Source organism: Humulus lupulus, chromosome 8, assembly GCF_963169125.1.
Source record: "Humulus lupulus chromosome 8, drHumLupu1.1, whole genome shotgun sequence".
NCBI classification, from domain to species: domain Eukaryota; kingdom Viridiplantae; phylum Streptophyta; class Magnoliopsida; order Rosales; family Cannabaceae; genus Humulus; species Humulus lupulus.
This window is the reverse complement of record NC_084800.1, coordinates 16,079,682-16,095,488: the sequence shown is the minus strand read 5'-3', so window position 1 is coordinate 16,095,488 and position 15,807 is coordinate 16,079,682. Positions and strand designations below refer to the sequence as shown.

Genomic DNA, 15,807 nt, shown 5'->3' with positions numbered 1-15,807 from the left:
TGATTAATAGTACTTAGTTTGTTTTTGAATTTCAAATAAAGGGTCTACTTTGTTTCACATGTAATTTATTTTTATTTTTGCAAATCTCTCTTAATTTAATAACCTATGATCACACTCATAGAATATTAAGGGGGCATCATTGGTATACATACCACCAGCTTATTTTTGCAAATCTCTCTTAATTTAATAACCTATGATCACACTCATAGGATATTAAGGGGGCATCATTGGTATACATACCACCAGCTTAAAAATATATATATATATACATAAAGTACTTGGATATAACCAAGTACGCGATATTAGATAGATCGGACATAACCGAATTATCGAACACAAAGTATTTGGACATGACCAAATGCGCGAGCTAAGATAATTCGGATATAACCGAACCATCGCGAGCTAAGATAGTTCGGATATAACCGAACCATCAAAACCTAAATATCTGGAGTTAACCAGATGTGTAGGCGCAACAGGTTTGGAACAAACCGGCCAAATTATCAATCGACGACAAATGGGAGCCTAAACCTATTGCGAGATAAGTCAAAGTCGAGGCTGGAATATCTTAGAAATATAGTTTCAAACTCTTAACCTCGGAGCTAAAATACTGAGGATTAGGAAAAGTGACTAAGCAAAAAAGATATAACCAAATCATTCATATTACATACCATATAAGTATTTTCGAGTTCATGGTTGGAGTAATATCCGACCTTGATAAATAACGAGGTCGGAAACGGATAATCCGAATAAACTATGCATGAATGCATCGAATTTCGAGCCTAAAATCCAAACTATGTTTGTATGCATAAATAAACATAAACAAGTTCATCAATTATAAGAATGTGCAAAATATTTCGAGCAAAGAAATGTAAAGCATGTAAAAAATTAAATTAGTAAAATTGTATCAGCCCCATGGGCGTAATTCACAATAAACATAAACGGATTCATCAATTATAAGAGGACACAGCCCCAATGACCAATCTCACCGAGGTCAGACTCAATGAAGAGGAACCTCCTTGGCCTTCTCAGCGGCACCGGACCCCTCAGGACGAATAGCATGACTATCCTCCTGAGCTCCCTCCGAAACGGTACTTGGAGCAGCTTTATCCTTCTCGAGCTGCTCAGCCTCTTCCTTCTCGAGCCGAGCATTCCATCGTTCGAGGAAGGACGCCTCGAGGGGACCCAAAAAACTGGTGTCCAGTTCTTCGTTATAGGCCCACATCCGGTACATGGCTGAATCGACCGCCGTTTCCTTCTTTTCTTTGAACTCGGCAGTAAGGCGGGTTTTGATATCCTCCATGAGGTCGAGGGTGACGGCCTTGTCTTCCTCGAGCTTCTTATTGGCCTCCCGAAGCTGGATGTTATCTCTCTTTTGCTCCTCGAGTTCGTTTTTCAGCTTCCCAAGCTCCTTGGCCATTTCCTCACGCTCCTTAACCACTGCCTCGAGCTTAATGTTCGCCGCCTTCAGGTCATCATTCGCTCTAAGGTGGAGGTCCCTCTCCTCTTGGGCGAGGGTCCTGCTCGAATGGACCTCGTTGTTCAGCTCGTAATTGAGCTGGGCAGTGAAAGCAAGAGCCTGAAAAAAGGAAGAAACCATCATTAGCCTCGAGACAGTATGAATGTAAGCAAAGGGAATATAGGATACTTACCGCAGCAGTGTGCTCGATACTCTTCTCGTACAGGACAGTGCGGTCCCGAGTGCCAGTTAGACACTGCCACTGAGGTGCCTCGAAATTGTCGTAGCTCTGGCTGATCCGGGACATTACATCCGAGATCAGCGTAGATCCGTGAGGACCGGCAGCATTATCCACCACATACGAATCCATATGGGTGGAAATGGTTAGCTTCTGAGCTCGGGAAGCAGAAGGTCTTTTGGCGAGCTGGGTAGAAGGCATTTGACCCGCCACAGGAGGTAGGGATTCGACCACGGCAGCGATACCAGTCTGCGAGGCCGGCGCCACCACAGAGACGACGGCCTGCGAGGGTGGTATCGTCGTGGGGGCGTTAGTCTGGCCAGTCGACGCAGCAGCAGAGCTCGAAGCCGGCGGGGGAGGAGGAGTTGTTTTCTTAGATCTCTTGGAGCTTTTCCCAGGCTGGCTGGTTTTCAGTCCCCCTGCCCTGGGGCGTTTGCTCCTCTTGGCACCCGCATTGTCGATAAGGGCGTCGAGGTCGGAGTCCATATCGCCTGCACAAGTCATCACAGTGAGTCAGTAAAAGAAATACAAGTTACCTCAACACTATATATAGAGTGGTGGAAGAAAAAACCTAACTGGAACTTTCCCCCGAGCTTGAGCTTGGGGACCATGAAATTCCCCCGTCTTCAGAAGAGGCGGGGGGAGGGCCTTTCCTATAAGTTGGTGATAACCTCGAAAGGTCCCTATAATCATTGGTCCCATACTGCACAGCTATCCCATTCCACATCTCGTCCGTGGTATACATAGTGTCGTATTTCCCGAGCCCACTATCAAACCTATGGACACAGTCATCTACCCAACTCCATATGTAGAAGTGGTATCTATCCTGTGGGCACGAGACTAGTCTATTGGGCCTGTGTTTTAATAAAGTGGGGGACCACATTCGCGAAGTAGGAAGGGTTTTACCTCCATCGGAGTCCGAACTCGAGGCTTCATCATTGGCCTCGTTCCCCGACCGCGGACTTCTCGAGCGAATTGGGAGAGATGTTTTCCTTTCCCTCCTTGGAGGAAGGATGCCTGTGGGCAGAGGCACTTCCTCCCAGCGTTCATATTTGTTACTGGACCAGTCAGAGGTTGACTGGCCCTGTCCCAACAACCCACAAGCTCGTAGCTTGTCCTCATGTAGCAGAAATGAGAGAGACCTCCTGCCATAAGGGAGTCGGAGCAGGCTCTCTCTGTGCTCCTTCATTGTCTCGTCAAGGGTGGGACGCTGAAAGTTAGCTGAAAGACGAGATACACTTCAACTAAACATGGATTCAAGGGCTAAAGATTCGAGCTCAAAAATAGAAAGTAACGAGAATACTTACGAATTCGCCTAAACGAACGATGTCGAGACGGGAACGGACCGTCTGTCCAGAAAAAAGCCCTCTTGAAGTCAGGGGGATGGTTCGGAAGGTCTTCAAAGATTTTTGTCTCTTTGGGGTAGCTCGAAAGATAGTAGAAACCATCTCCTCCCCGAGCTCGGGAGGGATTACTCTTCAAACAAAAAAGATATAAAATCTCTTGGGGTGAAGGTCCTATCCACCCCAGTTCGTGGAATAAGGACCTCAGGGCAGACATCACCCTATATGAGTTGGTGTTGAGTTGGAATGGAGCCAACCCAACGAAATCGGTGAAGTCTCTGAAAAAGGACTTCAGGGGCAGCAAAGCTCCTGCCTTTAGGTGTTCCTGGCTCCAGGCCGCGTATTTCACACTGGAATCGCGGCCCCCAGGAGCGAAACAGCTCCGTTCATGCCTTGTCGGAGCTCGACACTTCAGCGTGTCTAGCGAGCTAAGGCCATGAATGGCTAGGATGTCAGTTATCTGGTCGGAGGTGGTAACCGAGCTCTGGTAGAATTCGGCTTCAAACATCTCCCTCCTAGGCTGCGAAGACGAAGGCTCCGCCATTAAGGAAAACTGAAGTTCCCCCGGGTGGTATGCTACCGTGACTTTTAACGCGGGGTCGAGGGGAACTGGCCTAGGTCCGGGGTTAGGCTCCGGATAGATGGCTTCCCGAAGGACCCTTCTCTTCTTTTCGATGACCTCGTCAATCTGGCGGCGATAGTGGGCTCGAATGTCTTCTTGCTCGCGTGCGATCTCGTACTCTTTAATCCGACGCTGGTTCCGGACAAAGACCGATTCCGGGCTCGTAAGGGATTGCTCGTAATGACCCCCACCGTCTTTCCAGATTCTGTGACATCTAACGAGAAAGAAAAAATGGTGAGGGCCATGCATGCAAAGATCACGAACTCGATAGGATGAGCTCGGATATCTAAGGACAAGAAATCAAGTATTTAGACCCTTGCTAAAGAGTCAGAGCGTGGCTTCCACAGGAAAGAAAAAGGAGCGTGGATGATTTCTTTTTTAAAATCCCGAAATTCAAGGGAAAGGAGAGTGGCGGTTAGCCAGGAAAAGCGTTTTTGGTTTTCGTGTATTTGTCAAAACCCATGTTTTTATCCAAAAGCTTAATGAACAAGAAACGCCGCCTAAGAACTTCAAAACCCAGAAAATGGGAACCACATTCAAACGTCGAAACTGGGTATAAACCAGAGACGAACATCCAGAGTGGAAGTCCAGAAATCCTAAAAACCTATCGGTTCAAAACCTCCTATCGCATTATGCTAAGAACACATACTAACGTACACAGCAAGCACAGTATAAAAAGAACAACGAAAATGGCGTACTTACACAGTGATGGTGAGTGCAGCGAAATCGTCGAGTGGAGAAGAGGTTGCAAGAAAGAACTCACTGACTCGAACAGACCAGGGTTCCTTTGTCTTTTGGGTCGAGAAAACATGCACAGGATGGAAGCTTCTTAAGAAAGTTTCTGGCTTTCTTGTTTTTTCTTTTCTTTCTGGTTTACAATGAACAAACGTAAAGAAGAAGACGAAGAGGAGATCTTATATATATAGGTGGGAAAACTGAAATCGATCAGGAGCGTTGGTTAAAATCCTCAACAGATCGAATGGAGGGGAATCGGTGATGAGATGACGCCGAAAAGTTGTCAGACGAACGATCGTGGGCGTGTTCCCAAGGTACTCAAGTACCTAAAGTGAGCAATACCCATCTGGCACGTGTCCGTTTTTAAGAGTGTGACGGTATGGTTCCCGAAAAGAGTAGTTCAAAAGTTTCCTTCTCTTAGGATTCGAACAAATACTTCTGAGGGGGCAAAATGTTATACCCAGATTTCGAGCCATAGCAAATATGACCTCGAAAGCTGAGTTCGCATTAAATGGTCTCGTGAGGGTTAGGGTATGCTCTACGATTGTAAATCGGAGCCTGCAAAGTATGATACAGACCTCGAATATGGTGACCTCGAAATGATCTCGATCTCGAAGGATAGCTTTGAGAGCCCCTCATCTTCAGGAACAACTTCGGAGCAGGGATCTCGAGCTCGATATGCTATCTCGAAAGCAATGTTAGCTCGGGAGATGTCAGTGGCTCGCATAATGATGTGAAACCTTAGATGCTGAAGCCTTGGAGATACGCTATGATCACCTTGAATATCTACAAGTATTGTAGATATGAGATGTAATCCTCATTTATTGATGTAAATCCCCAAGAATCATGGGATATTATTTAGTCAGTTATGCGTTTCCTGATCTTTGGGGAACGTTTCCTTTTATATCTGATTGTTGGCATTTAAAGCCATTTATTTTTATTCACAAAAGAGTAACTACCCAAAATATGTGGGATAGTATTCTGCATCCTTCTCTATAAATAGAGAAGTCATGCACCATTGTAAAGGACCGAGATTCTGATCCTTGAAAGAAAACTCTGAAGAATTCATGCTTAAAGAATTTTCAGAGATAATCTTGAGTTTAATAACAGAGACTCGTGGACTAGGCAGATTTAACTGCTGAATCACGTAAAAACCGTGTGTCTGATTCATTTGTTTCTTTTAGCCATTGTCTTTAATTGTTTACGTGCTCTCTTCTTTTATCTGTTGACGAAAAACGGCGTCAACAATATATATAATATTATGTATTTATTTAAAATATTTATATGACAATAATATAAATTTAATTAATAAATTATATAAATAAAACTTCTGCAAAAATTTCACTTTTTTTTTTTAATTTAGTATATGGATACGCTTTTTTCCTCAACTTTAGTAAAATGGATGAAAAATGAATACCTGGTGTGTGTATATGAAGAATAAGACTTGCTCGTTAATGTCATCATCATCAACTGACAATTATTCCTGAAGAATAGACACAAAACTGCAAAAGAAAAAAGAAACAGTAAAAAGCTCTACTGCTAACCAAATTAGACAATATGATTCTATATATGATTGTGAGAATGTGACAAATGTAACTATAATATATATATATATATATTTATATATTATTGTGTTTGATGCAGTTCAATATCTGGGAACTATTTGACCGGTCCTTTCCCTAACGTTATTGCAAATTGGACTAAAATCCGAGAATTGTAAGTTATCAATTTTTTCTTTCGATGAAGTGAGATTCAAATAATCATTTCATGATTTATTGTGTAAAAGTTTATTTAATTTATATATACACCACACAAACGCACCAATCAACATTCTTCCGCCCGATGGTCGTTTATGCTCAGTTGTTTTTACTATTATGTTAAAATAATATTTTAAAGCTTTTTTTTTTTTTTTTTTTAAGAGTTTATATTTTTTTAGACTTTGTATTTTATTTTATTATTTGTCTGGATTCTGTATTTTGATAAATTATTTTTTGGACTCTATATTTTGTAAAATTATTCAAATAGAACTCTAAACCCGATTTTGGTCAAAGTTTTCTCAACTGAAATCACAAATAATTTACCAATCTAACAATTCAAAACAAAAATAAAATTATTCTGCTTAAAAACTGTGTTGTTATATTCAATTTTTTTCTTTATCAAAATTGAATTTAGTAGTTTATTTGAACTATTTTATAAAATTTATAGTCTCAATTTTTTTTTTTAAAACACGGATTCTAAACAAATAATCGAAAAAAACATAGAGTCAACAAAGTATAAACCCTTTTAAATATGAATAAAGCTTTTATAGCTTGTTTATTATTAATTAAACTGGCGCACACTTATTGCTTTCTAGCTAAACGTGCCATTAAAAATGAAAACTTCTCATGACATTGATTTTTCCATGCTCATAGGTCCTTTGAAGGCAACAATTTTCAGGGCGGGAATATACCTTTGGAAATTTTCAATTTTTCAGAAGTTTACTCACTGTAAGAATCGTTATACTCTAATATCCATCTCTTGTAAATCCACTTTCATTGTTATGTTATATATACATATATATTTTGATGAAGTGAATAGGAAATTTATTAAATTGATGAAGTGAATAGGAAATTTATATTAATAAGCTAGGTTGATCATATAATGCACAAAATAACTCAAATTATAGACTTAATAAGCTGTTTGCAATGTTATATTTAATGACTGATATTTTTTTACTTGGCAATTGATTAGCCTTAAATAATTATTAATTATTTTTCGTGTTGTACACAGGAAAATAAGTGATGTAGCGAATTCTTCTTTTATATTCCCAAAATCTATAGCGCTAGCGTTGGACTTCACACATACTCTGTGAGCTACATTATTCATCATCTTCCTGTGATATTTTATGTCTTCAGTATAGAATTGTTGGTTGTCATAGACTCATAGCAAACTACGACGTGTATATATATATAGTTTATACTGTATATTAAACTTTACTTTTATCCAGATTTTTAAGTTTAATATTAATTATGACAAAATATTTTCACAAAAATAGGTATTTCATATATATCATTATATATATAACTTGGTAAATAAACGTACTATACTTTTTAGTAATTTTTTGTTTTTATATTTACGCGTTATGTACCTCAAACTAAGTACGTAAGTTTAGTTAGTTAATCTATAATAATGAAGGGTGCTATCGATCCATGTTTTATTTTTTTGTGGTATATTATATAAGTATTGATATGGGACAATCATCGTATACAAATTACCTCCCTATAATTAAACTGTGGTAGTAGTCTTATTAATATATATAATATAAATGTATTATTGTTGTATCTATATTTATATATTAGTATATTTCTCATGTATATGTAAGTGAAGTGAGAGAAAAAGCTCTTGATCTAATAATGATAAGAGGAGCAAGAAGAATTTTATTTATATAGAGCAAAGAGTACAAGAGAAGAGGTAAAAACAAAACAATAATTAGTTAGGACTAACAACTGTATATTAGTTAGTTATCACAACCTGAACAGATCACTTAGTCTAACAGCTCCCCTCAAATTAATAGGTCTTGAAAGGACAATCAATTTAAAAGTCTATTTTGATATGTTTGGTGCCAGCATGAAAATTTGGATATGAATCTAAATCTGTTGCCGAGATGTTATCACTACACCAAATGTTTGGAGGAGCTGAATGGTGAGCTTTATTTCTGAAAATAATTACTCATACCAAGATAATTCAGCATCAACATTGGCAAGAGCTCTATATTCGGACTTAGTATAGCTGCGAGAAACGACACGTTGTTTGACTCAGGACCAAGATACAAGGTTGTCACCAAGGAACACACAATATCCACATGTGCTTCGACGATCGTCTAGACTTAATGCCCATTCTGCATCGGTAAAGGCATATAAATGCAGCAGAGATGAGGCAGTGAGTGAGATATCGTACGTCTGATTGCCTTTGAGATAATGTAGAATTCGGTTCACAACAAGCCAGTGAGACTATCAGTCAGTTGATGCATAAATTGACAAGCACGGTTGACTGCAAAAGCTAAGTCCGGCCTCACCATTGCAACATATTGTAAAGAACCAACAGCACGCTTATACTCTGTTGGGTCTTCTAAAGGCGAGCCATCAAATTTGGAGAGTGGTTTGCCAATTGTACCAGGGGTACGTAAAAGCTTTCTTAGAGTCAATCATATTAGTCATTGAGAGAAGATCCTTGATATACTTTTGTTGACACAAATGTAGCTGTCTAGGAGATGAAATGACTTCAATACCGAGAAAGCAATGAAGATTGCTAAGGTCACTGAGAGCAAACACATGATGAAGGTTCTTAATGAATTGATCAACTTTGTGAGCATTGCTGCCTGTTATTATTATGTCATCAATATACACGAGTATATAGATAACATAGGTATCATTACGAAGAATGAACAAAGAGTTATCAGCTCTGGACACAAGAAACCACAAAGATGAAGAGCCTACTGAGTTTGTGAAACCAAGCCCGTGGGGATTGCTTCAGTCCATATGGAGCCTTCTAAAGTAATTTGCAACAAATGTGGGATTGGTGGAGTCAAGAAAGCCCAGTGGTTGTCTCATATATGAAATTTCAGCAAGATCAACGCTTAAGAAAGCATTGTGTACATCTATTTGTCGAAGTGGTCACCCTCTTGATAATGCTATATATGGTGAGTATGGCTCAAATAGTACTTAGTTTGACAACTGGAGAGAATGTGTCGAAGTAATCAACACCCAGAGTTTGAGTGAAACCACGAGTAACAAGTCTGGCCTTGTGTCTGTCGAGAGTGCCATATATTTGACTTTGAAAAGTCATTTACAGTCAATTATATGTTTTCTTGAGACAAAAGAGGGACTAACAACCAAGTGGAATTAAGTCGAAAAGCATGAAGTTTAGATTCCATGGCTTCCTTCCAATGAGGTATACCAAGAGCCTGTTTATAAGTTTGTGGTGGCAAATTAAGATCAGTAGTATGTTGAGCAACATAAGCTTTCGACTTGTGGATGCCACACTTAGCCTGAGTCATCATTGGATGAATGTTGCCTTGAGATTTAACCTGCACAGAAAAATGATTAGTAGCATTAGGTTGCTGGGTATTAATAATGGGAGGAGTTATACTGCTGTTAGAGGTGGATTGAGTGGTAGATTCATAGTATGAAAGGAAGATGGTGGTGAGGATGAGGTTGGTGAATGAAGAGAATGTAGTTTCGTGAGTAGCGGTAGAGGAATACTAGGACGAGAAGTAGGAGTTGGTAATGGTAAGATGGCTAGAGTGGGAACATAATGTGAGTGTGAGGATAATGTAGATGTGATGAATTTTGGTATCTAGACAGAGGTAACCCTTGTGTTGTGGTAATATGTATGAGGTAGAACGATATTAAAGCTTAGTAGCATTGCATGGATGGAGACAAGGGAAACACAAGCACCCAAAGGTGCTTAACAAAGAATAATAAAGTGTTTTGTGGTATAGACATTGAAATGGAGATTTTAGCTTTAAAACTTTAGATGGCAACCTATTGGTTGTGTAAACAGCTGCACAAAAGGCATAAAGCCAATATTGGAGAGGTAGGGAAGCATGAGAAAGAAAAGCCAAACATGTTTCTACAATATGTCTATGTTTGCGCTCCATATGCTCATTTTGAGCAGAAGTATACAGACAAGAGAACCTATGAGATCTACCACAGGCATTGAGGAAGAAAATAAAGGACTTGAACTCACGACCATTATAAGTGTAATGCACTACTTCCTTAGAGTCGTTACCATGTGATTTATAAATGTGTCATTAGCTCGTCAATCGAGGTTTTAGGTTAAAAAGTGTGATTAAATTGAATTAAAGACTCGTTTAACGAATATTAATTAAAAAGAGTTGGTCATTCATTAAAATTTATAAAATTGTTACATTGGTATCCCAAATCATTGTTTTAAAATACATTTACAATCCAAAGGTACAACACAATCGACCTAAGCGAAAAAACCGAATGTTTACCACGTGTTCCTTAAAATAACCCCAACCGTGGTGGCCAAGTAGGCCAAACATGTACACACCGCTCCACGCCCTCCAACTCATGGTTGTTCGACCCAATTTCCTTGCTTTTACCTGCACCACAGAGCATCCGTAAACCGAGACCCAGCAAGAGAACTTCAAGCACAACATACAATAACAATATACCTCAGCGAAACATACTTAATCAGAGCAACAAACAGATACCAGATCCTATTAGAATGCACAATGACACAGCAGTAGAACAGCTCAAAATCACAATGGCATAACAACCTAATAGTACAATAACACATCAGTACCATGACATGGCAGCACATTAAAATAGCAACACAATAGCATGACAACACAATATCATGGCAACACAATATCACGACAACACAATATCACAGTAGCTCAATACCACAACAACGGCCTTCGCTGATCAGGGTGCGTTACTAGGCACCAGGTCCGCGGTCCCAGCCAAACAGGTGTGTACAATACCCTTGAGGGTCTCGCCCTGGCAGCCTGCATTCAGCATGCTTAACGCTGATCTCGGCCCCTTGCCGCTCCCGGCTCTTGCCGCTTCTGGCTCTTGCCGCCTCTGGCTATTGCCGCTTCCGTCTCTTGTCGATCAGTCATAATCACATATATAGCATAACAAACATAAACAATACATACAACGCTATATGTCACACAACTCTACGGGTATAAACAATTCTCTTACCTGGTGTCCCGAGCTGACAATCCAAAGCGATCCCGAGCACGCCTCCTAATCCCGAACCTCAGCGGTAAGACCTATTCACAACGTAATATCCATGATAATCTAAATCAATTAAAAAGCTTTGGAATAACATACTAGCCTCTGGGACCTTGGATTCTACAAAACCGAGTAGTAAAATCCTTCCTGAGCCTTAACGTTTGAGTTCCCAAACTTAAACCCCTCAAATGGTTAACATCTCACATTTGAGCCGCAACCCAGCCCCTTAAGGGCCGCGACATGCCCAAGTCATTGGAAAAATTCCTCTCTGCTGAGGGACACGGGCCGCGGCGCGAGCCCAAAACCCAGAAACTCCACCATTTCTCTGCGTTTTTCCCCGAGCCCAAACCATTAAATCACACCCAATTCAATCCTTATACTCAAAATTCAGCCTTCAGTTCATATTCCAGAAGCATAACTAATAAAACCAACCCCAAGCTCTTAGCTCATAACCTATCCAAACTTAACAATCAAACCAAAGTTTACACCTAATAAAAACTTAATAGATTATAGCAAAACTTCACAAATTAAACATCATAATTCTTACCTCACTTGATCATTCCGACCTTGGACTAGATTTCCAACACCTTTAGCTGGTTTTCCCCAAATTCCTAGCTTAAATTCTCAGCCAAAACCTCATAACTTCACCAAGCTTCCAAACCCAATGAAAATGGAAGAGAGAGTTGAGAGAGAGAAGAGATAGGCAGCGAGGTGTGTGTATTTTTTTTATTTCTGGTTCCTTCTACAGAACCCCCAAGGCTTAAGTTGAGTCTATCCATAGTACAAAAGACTAATATACCCCCAAGTCCATCATAAATCCCTTGGTGCCACCAAGGGCAATCCCGTCATTTGCCACATCCCGCTAATTCCTTGAGTGTTCTTAATAAATTTCATTTAATCCTGACATTCCCAAATAATTACTAATAATTACCCGTTACTCAGTAAACCCCCAGCACATGCCAAATTCTCAAAATACCCCTAGGCTCACCCCGAGCCGGGTATCTGACCCCGTTGTGACTATTCTGCTAATCTGGTCTCTAGGATCGTCTCAGACCGTACATCTCAAATATATCCCCGTAACACTGGGGTCTTGCTCATAGCACATACATATTCCCATTTATGCCATAACCGGGCCAAAACTACAAACACACCCCTATTCACAAAAATGAGTCCATATGCATATTTAATACACACAATCATGCATGTCTAATCGCATTACCACATAATTTATTTATAGCACATCATCACGCATATAATCCAAATTAGGCCCTCCAAGCTCTGTAGTCAAGGCACTCAACCTTAATTATCAAATTCGGGACGTTACAATAAGATTAGACTATGCCCAACAAGAAAACAAGGCATAAATAATAATCACAATATGAATACATATAGAAATTCACTAGATTCATAAATCATAAAAATATGTATTTCAAACATATAAGCATTTAACACGATCTATGACAAGTAGGTTGTATAACTAAGGACCATGTCTACAGCTTATGTGAGCGAATGTATACTGCACTCCAGTATTGGCCCTAGCATCACGACCTACATTCCACATGATCTTAGCCGAATACGGTCCATACCAATCAATCACAAAATAAACTTAATACGACTAAGCATAACTAACATAAGTATGCAATACGGGCACATAACCTTAGCTTAGCGACAATAGGGCCAATGTCTGCTCTATGTGAAAATGCGAACTTTTCCCACCTAAAGTCCAGTGACAACGATGAAACGATCTCAAGTGTGATCTTCTTTCAAGCCTTTCGAAAGCCCTAGTCATAACATGTACCGTACGCCCAATAAGAAGAAGCTAGAATGGGAAGATGAGAAGGACTTGTGAAGGGAGGGAGCCAAATTAGATTTTTGCTATCTCATAACCAAATGACAAAAAATGCCCCTCCCTTAAGTTTCTCAACAATACTAGTCCCAAGGGTATTTTGGTAATCTCACCCATATGTCTAATTATACCACTAATCTTTAATTACTCCAATAATATCCATTAAACAGAAAAATTTCATCAACTAATTTTATTCCACCAATAGTACCCTTAGACTTGTCCCGAGCTGGATATTTTCCCCATTGTGACATTTTCGCGAGTACTGCTTGAAAGGATCCACTCTTGCCGAAAAATGACATATATCTACATAATAATGTGGTCACAATGCACATAGCATATAAAATTCATAATTATACCCTCAACTGGTCAAAATTACGAAAATGTCTGCTTTTATCAAAAGCGAATAATACACATAATCAACATATTCAATTATATAATAATATAGTTCTATAATATTTCCATTTATGCCCCCTAGGTATGTAATTAAGGTACTAAACTTCATTAGGAGTTTTGAGCGTTACAAGTTAGTTATGGCAGCCTAACACTACTACAAAAACATACTTTTAAGACACTTTTTAGGACACTCACCTAGATGTAAGTCCTAAAAACATCTCCTGGACTTTTTAGGACACTCATTGAGAGTTCTTAAAGAATTTCTTTTAGGACACGCAAAGCGAGCCCTAAAAACTTATGTGTGTCCTAAAAGTTTGAATTTCTTTTTTAACAAAAGTTCCTGAACTTTTTAGGACACTAATTGAGAGTCCTTATAGAATTTATTTTAGGACACGCAAAGTGAGCCCTAAAAAATTATGTGTGTCTTAAAAGTTTGAATAAATTTTTTAATTAAAGTTTTATTATATATTAAATCACAAAGAAAAAAAAACAACCCAGTCTTTCTCTCTCTCTCCTTGCTCTCTTCCCCCATTCTCTCTCTCTCTCACACACACAAAACCCCACTACCCAGCCACGAATGGCGGCGCTCCGGCCACCCCCCACCTACACGCGCCGGCCCACAGCGTTCCCCAGACCCCGAAACCCCCAGCCCCGCGAGCCCATGGCCTCACGCGCCCCCTACCCTAGTCGACGGAGCCTCCAAAGTTCGGTCACCATGTGGGTTTCCGAAACGTTTTGGGCATTTTCCGACCACCTCGAGCCACCTCGAGCCAAATGACCACCACCACTACATTCCTTGTGTTTTGGGCTTCAAAACTCACTAAAGGATTGGACCGAACCACCACCGTGGGGTGGTGGCGCCGCCGTCATCGTCGGAGCTTTGGCTCCCATTTCATTTTTAAAAAATTAAAAATAAAACTTTTTAGGACTCGCAATACCTCAATTTTTAAAGCTCTCAAATAAAGAACTCGCGGGGCGCAAGTCCTAAAAAGAGTTTTTTATAGTAGTATAAACAGAGGACTATTCCCTTAGTCTAACAATGTATAGCCATGTAAATTTATATATATATATGTCATTATTGTATTCAAATATTATATAAGTAGAGATTGTTAATTTAATTATGTTATAATTTATTTTCAACAATTGTGCTTGATGATATTATTTCCCCCCCTTTTTGGTTGCCTTGTGATAAACATCTGTCCCGTGATAAATTCATTTATATTATATACCCTTAATATGTAAGTGATTTTATTTTATTTTATAGCTGGAAATGTAAAAGATTTTACTTTATACAGGGTATTGAGGAATTGCTCTATTGGGGGTTCGATCCCTGCAGATATTGGTAATCTGTCATCATTAGTTTACTTGTAAGTTTTTTTTTTCTTGAATTTATCTATTTTCAACTAACACATGCGCGTTCAGATAATTAATTAGTACAAGAACAATGTAATCTTCTTGTTCTAGATGTTTTGACGATTCACTAATTCAATAATTGATCTGTCAATATATATTATATGATACAATTAGTTTGATGTACATATCGACCATAACTATATTATTCAGAGCTAGCAATTAGGCTGAATATATATATAGTTTATTTACTATTTTTCTTTCTCTATATATATTTTAAAAGCTCCGTAAGGTTGTTTCTCAACTAGCAGGTGAAGATTAATCACCGCTCTTAGTTTAGAGTTTTGGGACATATTTAATTTGATCTTTTGATAAAATACTATATTAATATTTTGTCATTTGGTTGGCACTAGATGTCCAAAATACCATGAATTTATTTTCTAATTTGGCCTGAGATACATGTGCAGAACTTTATAATTATTAATTAAAGTTTGTAGTAATTATGTATATCTTTGTTTGTGTAATAAGGTCCAAAAAGTAAGTAAGTAATTAATTAAGTAGACCTTATATACAAAGTGATATTTTGCAAAGCATGTATATAAAAGTAGCTCATTTTGTCTTGCAGAGATTTGAGCTTCAACAACTTAACTGGTGAAATTCCAGATTCATCGCCAAGTTTTAATTTAACTTACTTGTAAGGGAAACACAAAGTTTTCAATCCCGGCATGTGGTATTTTATAAATACATATATAAAAAATTCCAGAATATGTATATCCAAAAAATATTAAGAACTAATTTTTTATACTCTCTTGCCCTTACATATACATCCAAAATCCTTCTCAGGTCTGTTGCGAATAATCTTCTTAGTGGTCCAATCCCAGCTTGGATTTCTGGTGCAGCTTCCCGGACTGAGTTGTAAAACTTTCCGTCAACACCATTTTTTTTAGCCATAATTCAAGTTAATTATATGGTCTATAGTATATACATCTACGGAATTTTGTACTGTTTGGTAATTTAGTTATTGATTTTTTAAAAAGCAATCAAATGCTTGAGGTTAAAAAAACAATAACAGTTAAGA

At 38.8% G+C, this 15,807-nt stretch overlaps 1 protein-coding gene across 4 annotated transcripts in view; it reads left to right on the top strand.

The window, feature by feature from the left end:
- The window catches only part of LOC133794792 (probable LRR receptor-like serine/threonine-protein kinase At1g53430), a 51,466-nt gene that overhangs the window by 29,678 nt on the left and 5,981 nt on the right, over positions 1–15,807 (top strand). For 3 of the 4 annotated variants that reach the window (XM_062232198.1, XM_062232199.1, XM_062232197.1), the window contains 6 exons: positions 6,039–6,110; positions 6,806–6,880; positions 7,164–7,241; positions 14,675–14,746; positions 15,355–15,423; positions 15,573–15,644. In XM_062232198.1, coding sequence (XP_062088182.1) covers positions 6,039–6,110; positions 6,806–6,880; positions 7,164–7,241; positions 14,675–14,746; positions 15,355–15,423; positions 15,573–15,644 — 438 coding nt within the window. The remainder of the gene's footprint in view (positions 1–6,038; positions 6,111–6,805; positions 6,881–7,163; positions 7,242–14,674; positions 14,747–15,354; positions 15,424–15,572; positions 15,645–15,807) is intronic. The other variant, XM_062232200.1, reaches the window with a different exon arrangement.